General features: G+C 46.4%; 1 protein-coding gene and 1 long non-coding RNA gene across 4 annotated transcripts in view; one reads left to right on the top strand and one right to left on the bottom strand.

The window, feature by feature from the left end:
- Positions 1-5949, bottom strand: part of ALG6 (ALG6 alpha-1,3-glucosyltransferase) — a 20615-nt gene extending 14666 nt beyond the window's left edge. Inside the window, exons 1-4 of one of the 3 annotated variants that reach the window (XM_042819020.1) lie at positions 5681-5805; positions 5357-5506; positions 3987-4097; positions 644-728 (exon numbers count right to left, since the gene is read on the bottom strand). In XM_042819020.1, the coding sequence (XP_042674954.1) occupies positions 644-728; positions 3987-4068 (167 nt within the window). In that variant the 5' untranslated portion in view covers positions 4069-4097; positions 5357-5506; positions 5681-5805. Of the gene's footprint in view, positions 1-643; positions 729-3986; positions 4098-5356; positions 5507-5680; positions 5806-5888 lie in introns of those variants that run through there. The other 2 variants (XM_042819021.1, XM_042819019.1) reach the window with 2 other exon arrangements.
- A 55-nt stretch (positions 5950-6004) lies between these two features.
- On the top strand, positions 6005-7028 carry LOC122160931. The gene is made up of 3 exons (XR_006169002.1): positions 6005-6053; positions 6149-6418; positions 6751-7028. It is a non-coding gene; the product is annotated as an uncharacterized LOC122160931 (long non-coding RNA).
- Positions 7029-9865: the final 2837 nt, after the last annotated feature.

Raw genomic sequence — 9865 nt, 5'->3', positions numbered from 1 at the left:
GCAACCCAGCCTGCAACCCAGCCTGCAACCCAGCCTGCAACCCAGCCCTGGGAACTCCCAGAAATAACGACTGCTGTAACTCTGAACTTTGAGTACACGCAGTTCTGCCCGCAGAGCAGATCAAAGCTGCCAACTCCGTTATTACATCTCTCCATTATCCCAGCTCTGGCATAATGAGAGGCTCAGGCGTCCCAGAAAGAGGAAAATAAAATGATAATATAGGCTCTATATTGTGAATCCCACAGTCACGTGCAAAGTTCCATACAGCAACAAGCTTTTAGGACTGTCCCTGCATATTTACAGCAATAGTGTTGAATTCATCTTCTATTCTGTAGTGTTCAGTTCAAAACAAAGTTGGAGTTTCACAGCAGTGAATATCACCAGTCAGAATATCCTCCAGAAAGCTAATATCTAGCAAGCCAAACTTCCATATTTTAGCTTGCTTATCTTGTGAAGAAAACGGTATTTCAGTCTAAGAACTGGGTGATATTATGCCACTAGAAAAGTATTTTTAGAATAGTTTGAGAACAGCAAAAGCTACGGCCGACATGACAGATGAAGGTACATTTAATGAGGTGTAAAACAAAGTTTCACTCCATTTACCCCTTGGTAACCTGAGCTATAACATAACAGCACTACGTACCACTGCCTGATGGGTAAGTTGTAAGTAACTTCTTGCCAGTGTCTCTGAGCTTCATAGTCTCCATACATAGGTGGTTTTCCTGCACCTAAAAATAAATAAATAGAAATGATTACAGTACTTATGAATTTATTCTGTTTATACGTGTCTAGAGGAAAAGCAAACTGCATTTGCATATTCTTACAACACTAATTTTATTCTCCACTCTCCTATTACATTTGAGAAGAAAAAGAGACCTAATCTGTTCCACAGTCTAACAATTACAAAAAAAGCTTCACGTGTTCCTTTGGCTTTCTGGCTATATCCGTGATGAGCATTTATCAAGATATCCCAGTGTGAAGAACAGCTTTCTCATCTGACACAAAAAATCATTACCTAGTACAGATGAGAAACGTGGCACTTTCTCTGCAATAAGAAAACATTCATAGCAGCCATCTTACGCCCATTTTGTACCGACTACATTTCCTCAGTAAGCAACCATAGACAAGGCTTTAGTCGTGGTACCTCGCCATTGCTTTTGTAATTAACAACCAGCCTTATTTTTAAATTCACTTCAAGGCAGCACCTCCCAAAATCCCCCAGTTCCTCTCCCTTTCCTCTATTACTTTGTTTGTGATGCTACCAAAAAAAATCACATATGCTGTTCCTTACCTCATGATTCTTAGCTAACACAAACCACTTATTAGATCAACACACAGAAATCGGCTTAGAATATTTTTTCCATACAAAACTTCTAACTAACTGTTCCACTTTGGTTTACAGGAATTCTCTCTCACACTTTCCAAATGAGTGATTGTTAGATAGCAATTTGCAAAGCAAATTATGTTCAAGGATACTTTTCACACACGCGCACATAAAACTCTCAGGAAATCAAGAGCTTTCTTCCCATGGAAAAAAGCTTTATCAGTGCAAATCCTTCAGCTGCCCACTCAGCAACCATTCCTTACCATCAGCCTAACTCTGGTAATGGCAGAATGTTAAGCATCTTGTATCACAGTTTATTTACTTCTATTAACCTCTGCTTACTGAGAACAGAAACTGGACTGATTGTACTTCCATTAAAATATCGACACTAAACAGACAAAATTTAAGAGTTTCTTTACAACACAGGAAAACTACCCATCATTTTTCCCCATGATCCAAGTCTGTGGGAGCCACACAAGCTCAGATATCTTCTGCTTATTTCTGAGTAGTAGAGAGAACAAATCTCCACTAACTTAGTCCTGAGCAGGAGACAGATTATTTCCACTATATGACACATGCAACTAGAAGTTTCCTGAATCAGGGAGCTCACTGACCAACAGGACTCCTTTCTGGAGCTAAAATCTACACGAACCTGTCACAGCATTTCTAAAATAGAAAAAAGGTGTTGTCCAGATTTTCGAGTCTATGTAGCACACATACACAGACAGTTTCCCTTCTCCAGGAAAAAAAGATATACACGCAAAGAAATTAGTTCATTTCAGAATGAAGTGAAATGCTTTTAATTCACAGTGGTCTTAATCAGTTCTGTTATTAACAGAAAGCAAGCTGTTAAAGGTCTGATGCTGCCTCTCAACACGAGTATCTAGCTTCTACTCATTTAGCATGAGCTTTGTAACTGCATGAAAATCTCAGATACACAAAGCTTAATTTTTCTCAGTAATTATACAAGACAGCTATTCTAAGGTCATCATAATTAGTAACCACTCAAAATCAGGCATCAGTTATCTGTTTTATCCCCATCGTGACCCTAATTCTAGCCAGAGATCCAAAACTAGGCTAAATAGCGAGCAGCAACAGAATGGAAATGGAAGCACAATCCAACAGTGCCCAGTAGATGAGGGCAGAATGAGCCTCCCTCCATCTGGTCAGCCATGCGACGCACGGGTGCCGGGTGTGCTGAATCAGCACTTCAAGCAGAGCCTGCCTCTGAGCACAAGGACTGCTGCTAATCCTTTCTCAATTATATTGCACTCAGTGACAGAGAGCAAAAACGGACCGCGTCAGTTTAGACATCATCCTGGCCCATTTCTTTCCTGCCCCCACTAACTCAAGGTTTATTTTGTGTGAAGGAAATCAAAGCAGGGTGATGGGAGGGAGGAATTCTAACATGCTTCTGTATTTGACAGCTCTAACATTCAGATTAATTTTTTTCCCCCCAGACAACGTTGAAAGTTAACAAGCGTTTTGATAATTTGCTGGATTGGAGTGGATTCAGATTTTCCTATTCCAAAAGAAGTTATATGGTCGCTGTGTATGAAATAAGTGTGTGCATACAGACACATGAAAAACAGAGAAAAATGCGTTGTTTAATTCAGTCACTATTTTAAGACTCTCAGAACCTGGGTTGGTTTGCAATTCTTTTCAACTCAGAAGAATCCAGTTAGTCATGAAAACATGCACAGCACAACAGAAATTTACTGTCACTCAGCAACACAGAGATTGCCTCTCTGCACACGGATGGGCAGAAGAGAGCCTGCATCACAGACCTTTTATGAGGGCATTTTCAGAAAGCAAATTAAAAATAACTACGTAACAAGTCACACGTGCAATTTATCTTCAAGCAAATCCCTTCACGTAAGTAAAAAACTCAGGAGTCACCAGTTCAAAAATCACTTTGAATGTTACTGAACAGCTCAGGGGTGAAGTTCCCAATTGCCTTAACAGCAAACTAGAATTTGACTGAGCTTGTGATTCTTTTAGCTGATGGGGACTGAACGTAACGAGGCATTTAAAAATACAAACCCGCAGAGAGATCTTTGTGCACTTCGTGCTGAATGCCGCCGAGAGGTTCGAAAAAACTTGCCAGCTCTTTGCAAGCATTAGGAGATGGGGAGGAGAAATACTCATCTATTAAAAGAATATAGCTCTAGTTCATGTTGTAAACAACCTTAAGTAAGTATAGCTACGGGACACGGTGCAATCACTCACTTTGTGTCACCTTTATACCATCTTCATTATCACCAGCACTGTTTTATCTAAATATAAGTTAAGGTTACATCTGTTCTAGAACTTAAAGGACAAGATTAAACAAATTTATGGCTGAACTGTAGTAATACACTGCAACTACAGGAGTGACAAAGGCATAGGAGGGGACAGCCGGCCATTCCTTTGCTGCTCCCAAAGCATTAGTGACCCTCCCTGCACCCCCCACGCAGCTGGGATATGTATCATTCTGCTTATTCTTACCAAAGCAGCCAAGCTATTACACCAGCCTTAGGCAAATAGGTCCTAAGCCACAGCAATACTTGAGGCAGCACACTGCTTCCTACATATTATTTCCTACCCAAGTTTACTTTAATTTACCACAAGCTCCATAATTCACCTTCAAATGGTTGTGCTACAGACTGTGAACAAGAATTACCTGAATAAGAACCAAGCGATACAGTCCAGCGTACAGTAAGTGCCAGTAAAACAGTAATTGTCATTAAGCTCCACTTCTCCATAACTTCTCTTTGTAACAAGCCAAAGGTACCTGAAAAAACAAACAAACAAAAAAACACATAGCTACAGCACCATCTGGTTTTGTTTCTTAGCCATTTAATGGCACTACTGACAAGTTCTTCTAATTCTGAGCTAGGAGATCTGACAACCACATAAAAACAGCAATAGGAGAGTAGAAGACTTCAAATTGCTTTGAAGAACTCAGCTATCAGATCAAATCTATTCTGTACATACATGTATGTAATTAAGCTTCACCTTAATAAGTTCTGCACAATCTGTTATACACACAAAGCACGTTTCACCTGGGACAACAGAAAGTTAAGTATCTTCAATAGCCCATGAACTGGTATTTGTGCCTGAAAGAGGAAAGCGCCTTCAAAGAAACATGTATACAATCCTAGATCAATAAAGTAGGGGGAAAAAAGGACTAAATGCTGTTAACAAGCACACAGTTTAAAGCAGTGAATATATGGTATTAAGTTAATGTCAATTTCAGGAGTAAAAACAGCATAGCTGAGTTACGGAAAATGGAGGTCTAGTAGAAATTTCTCTGCTGGCTGAAAGTTATTCCAAAATCATACAAACAGAAATGCTGACTCTTCTACGTGCATCAACCTTGGAAAATGGCAATGTTGCCCTATTAAAAAAAAAAAAAAGCATCAATGGAAAATGCAAAATTTGCCTTAGAAGAGTCAAAACTAAAGTTCGGCCTCTCAGAAAGAGAAAAGAACTAAAATAAAAGAAACTGTTCTAAAGTTGACAGTGAAAATAAAGTACATCTATTGGATGTCCTTCAGCTGTACCAGCAGCACCATCCCCTCATGTCAGTGAGGCACTGTGGAGCAGAGGACAGCTGGGCACAGCTGCCAGGGCCTCTCCTTGCTAAAGAGGTGACAGCCAGCTCAAATGAGTGCAATATAGTTGACAATGCCAGAAAAAAGGCACTACCAGGCTGTCTCACTAACAGGAAAGCAACATCACAAGACATGTCCTGCTCAAACTAAATTCATACTTATCACTTGTGGAAAGCTGGGACCCCCCAGCACAGAGGGGAAATAAAATTCTTCGAACAATACAGGTCTGTGACAGCAGCAGGTCCCCATCTATAGGCTGAAAAGTGAACGCTGATCGTTGCGTGCATCCTTTGCTACACCTTGCTGGAACAGCACAGCCATGCTGATCTGAACACAAAATGCTGCAACCCCATGCGCGTTTCATCATCAGCCAACTCTGACGGTCCTTATAATATCCTTCCCTGCCTCCTTTTCCCCTTCAGTAATTATCCCATACCTCAAGAAGCCAACGCTGTGCTTTAATCAAGTGGCAAAGCACGAGTCTTTAACCGCTGCTACCCCACAGAGCCCAGCGCTCAGGGAGGTTCCAGGAGGCGGCCTCAGCTCCAGCTTTGCCCTCTGCCTTTGGAGCAGCACCTGAGGGCGCCTGGAGACAAAACAGCGCCTTTAGGCACAAAAAATCCCCGTCATCGGGGCAAGGAGCCGGCGGCCCTTCAGGCGGTAATCGGGGAGATGCCGCCGCAAGGCTCAGCAGCGCCCTTCGCCCTTCAGGAACGCGCACCAAGCTGAGAATTCCTCTCCTTTCAGCGACACCGCTTACCCAAAGGCCCACCGGGTTCCCTCCTCCCTGTCAGGCGTTCAGCTCTGACACATTCATTCCTCGCACCCGCCCCGCATCGCTACGCTCCTCCTCAGCCGACACGCGGGCACGGATCGCAGCGCTGACCCTGCCCTGCCCGTCCCGCCGCCCGTCCCGTCCCGCCGAGCCCTGAGGAGAGCGGCGCGCGCCTCCCCGCTTCCCGCCTTACTGGACACAACGGCCGCGCGCGCGCTTCCGCGTTCGAAAACGCTTCCGGCCTCCGCCAGGCCCTAAGGCGGCGCGGAGTGGCGCAGTGCGCATGCGCTTGAGCTGGCGCCTGCGCAGCTCGGGTCGCGGTGTTGGCGCTGAGGTGGCGGCGGGCCGCTGTGGGGCTGTGAACGGCTGCGGGGGGGGGGGGGTGGTCGGAAGCGGTTTTTTTTTTTTTTTTTTTTTTTTTGACAAGTTATTATGATTCTTTTCTTCTTACAGAAGGGAAGTGGCAGCAGGAGGGTTTGTTCTTCGCAGAGCCGGAGCTCTGGAAGCAGCTGTCAGTGGCTGTGTGTGGAAACAGGACCTGAGGAGCGGCCTGGTCAGCAGCTGCTGCTGTACCACCTTCTGCTGTGGGCTCCGTGATCCTCATGGAGGCCTTGGCAGAGTGCATGCTCAGCCAGATCAATCCCACATCAGCTTCCTACGTCCCTTACCAGTATTAGGAAGTCTCTGTTGTTCAGAGCTTCCTCTTATGGCACTTCTCTCAGGGTAGGGTGTGCAATTTAGTAGAAAATGGGTTATTTCTGTAAATAAGAACACATGCTGTGGTTCTCATGGCCAAACCTTCCTGATCAGTTGCCAGCAGGGCTGTCCTTGGGCTGGGATCCAAGGGCTAAAAGGTTGGAAGGGGCTGGAATAGGATGGAGTAGGAATGGAATGGAATGGAACGGAATGGAATGGAATGGAATAGAATGGAATAGAGTGGAATAAAATAGAAGGTAGGATAGGATAGAGTGGAATAGAGTAGTATAGAATCATAGAATGGCCTGGGTTGAAAAGGACCACAATGCTCATCTGGTTCCAACCCCTTCTATGTGCAGGGTCGCCAACCAGCAGACCAGGCTGCCCAGAGCGACATCCAGCCTGGCCTTGAATGCCTCCAGGGATGGGGAAATAGAACAGTCTGAAGAAATCTACAGCGATTCTGACCACCCGACCTCTTAAGTGCTGGCCAACATGTAAAGCACGAGCCCAACCCATTTAAACCATTTCATTACAGGTTTCAACCCAACCACTGAAAGGTGGAAGTGGATGATCAAAAAGGATCTGATCTCATGTCATAGAATGAACATTAAAGTAACAAGATTCCACGAAGATACATTTCTGCTTTTCTTTTTTTTTTTAAGCATGCATGAGTTCTTTCCAAAATGCACAAACAGTACATACTTGTGTTTAAACATATTTAGTATTGAGTACCACCAGAGATGGCTTTTTCCTCTTGAAGGTTTTCCAATGCTGTAACACACATTTCCATAATCCCGACTGTTTGCAAACAGAGCACAAATGACGTGGAGATGGCAGAGCTGCTTCCACCTGCAGCAATGGCAGCATCCCCAGCAACTGAATGCCACCCCAAACAGGCAGGTACGGGGGGACAGGGAGCTCGTGGCCTCACACAGGTGCACACAGCAGTCTGCCCTGACGTGTGTCTGGAGCCATAAACCTCATGAAAACGATAGATCACATTTATTACATTTATTTTAATCTACCTGCGAGTAGCTGCTGAATTAAACCTAGCGCGAGAAATGAATCAGATCCTAAGGGGCGTCTGGGGGCTGATAGATCCGCAAAATAAACATAATCCCAACATCGAATCGATTACGAAGAAGGTGAGAAGAAGGCAGGGATGGGAGCAGACGCTTCCAGGTACGAGCTGCTGTCGCTCGGCCCTGCAGCTCCCTCCTGACGGCCGTTCGGATTCGGGCGCCGGGCTGCGTCTCCTCGCCCCCCCCGGGGCTCCCCGGCCCCGCACCGAGCAGCCCCTCCCCCGCCGGCTCCCAGCCCGGCCGCACATCCGAGTGCATTATTTCAATTAGCCGAGCGCTCTTTGTTGCAAGGTGAAATCGTTCGCTCTCCGGGAAAGGTTTTTTTATTGAATGCCTTCTAAATACTTGCATTGGTCACGTTGTCTGGAATTGAGTCTCTGTCACTAGTATTTCTGCGGTGACTTTGACCAGATCAATGACTGGAAAAGGCATTAAGGACACGTTGATACGAGCGGAGCTCGGGTTCGGTTCTCAGTAGTAAAGAGAAACCGATAATGAGCAGACAAACGGCTTTCCTTAACCCTTCGCGCTCTAGGGAGGCTCCGGCGAGTTTGCCGGGCTCTTCACGCCATCCCTTCGGGTGATGGAAAACCGAACGCGGGTAAGGCAAATTCCTTCCGGCTGCCCCAGAAATCCGGGGCGAAAGGCGGTCGGAATAACGAGAAAGTCGCTCCCAGGGCCGGTGGCAGCGGGAACGGGCGGTCCGCGGCTGCGAGAAGTTGTTCCCAGCTCCGCCCGGCGGGCACCGCCTGAGCCCCGATCCTCTCCCATCCTGCTTCCCTAGCAAGAGCAGAAGGACACATGCTTGCAAACACCAAACCAACCTGCGGGAAGACGGATTTTGTTATTATTTTCCCCCGAAACGCCAGCACCTCATGAAAGTCGGCAGAGGCAGGCTGAGATTTGCTCTGTTCCCCGATGCCCACGCGATTCCCGGACCCGAGAGGGGACGGCGATGGCATTTGGCTTTTGGCTTTTTGTCTTTGGGCCGTTGGCGCTTTGCCCCGGGGACGTGGGGGTCTCACCCAGCCTCCAGCTCGAGAGCGCTCTCGTTTTGCGATCTTGGTAAAGTCGTACATCCCCGGCTCGCTTACCGAGCCCTGCCTTACTGCTTACCGAACTCGGCGTTACCGAATCCCTCATTACCGAAGTTGCCTTAGTTATTAAAATAGAGGAAATGCCACATTTTCAATGGGAATGGAAGGTTCTACCTTCCTCACCTATTTTTCATTCCTGATTTAGGAAAAAAAAAAAAAAAAGAAGAAGAAGAAAAAAGCGAGATTAGTATGGAGATTGCGTTTCCAAGGACCTCGCCACTATTAAATAGACTGTTAAGTGCGTTTTATGGCTGCGGCGTCTGCTCCCAGCTCAGTCCGGGAGACGCGCTGAGTTCATCCCTACCTGCTACATTGAACACTCACTGCCGCTCACGCTTTCCGCGGGCGTCACACCTCTGCTTTGTATCTTTTAAGTCCAAAACGCTTCGTGGTTAGGACCGGGAACGCTTCGCTCTGACCCCGGGATGCGCCATGTCCCCCGGCGATCCGCGCTCCGCTACAGCCCGCACCCAACGCGCATCTTCCGCACCCCCACCGCGGGATCCCATTGCCGCGGACCCAAAGGAGGGAGGAAAACACTCCTCGCCCTTAGGGCGCGTTTTCCCCGAGTGGGAGATCCCCGCTCTGGAATATCGCTCTGCAATAAAGAAACATTTGGAAATAACCACAAAAGGGGGGTTTTCCCGATTTTTTTTTTTATTATTATTATTTTTTTTAATGCTCGGCACCCGTAAACCTTAAGCCCCGAAGGAATGGCCCCGACGGATCCGTCCTTTCCCGTTCCCGGGCGATGCGGGCTTCGGGGGTGCGGGACTAAACCTCATTGCACCTTTCTCTGAGCGGGGCCTCGCAGTTGTCATAAATAATCGCAGGGGTCGGGGCTGGGGGGGCTCTGAGTAAACTCTCCGTGCTGCGGAGTGCGGTCATTTTCCCAGTGCTTAGGATCTAGTTACTTTCAATGCACCCCAGAGACCAACATGACACGTCTTATACTAATAGGCATCTGTCAGCGGCCGCGTCAAGTTTGGCCATATGCGTCGGACGGTTTGGGGAATGGAAAAGGGAGAGGACGGGGGAAAAAAATAAAGGAAAAAAAGAAAAAGGGGAAAAGAGACATAAAAAATAAAAGAGGAGGAGGTGGGGAAGAGGGAGAAATAACGAATAGTAATGGGAGGGAGAAGAGAAAAGGGGAAAAAAGAGAAAGGGAAAAAAGAGGAGAAAGGGAGGGGAAAGGAAAGAAAAAAAAAAGGCAAAGGGTTATAAAGAGGGGAAAGGAAAAGAAGAAAAGAAGAGAAAGGGAGGAAAAGAGAAATGGGAAAAGAAGAGAAAGG

This window comes from Centrocercus urophasianus, unplaced genomic scaffold (assembly GCF_019232065.1).
Source record: "Centrocercus urophasianus isolate 14NV4802_14NV808 unplaced genomic scaffold, USGS_Curo_1.0 seq_18, whole genome shotgun sequence".
NCBI classification, from domain to species: Eukaryota; Metazoa; Chordata; class Aves; order Galliformes; family Phasianidae; genus Centrocercus; species Centrocercus urophasianus.
The sequence above is the reverse complement of the archived record's forward strand: the minus strand, read 5'-3'. Positions and strand labels throughout refer to the sequence as shown.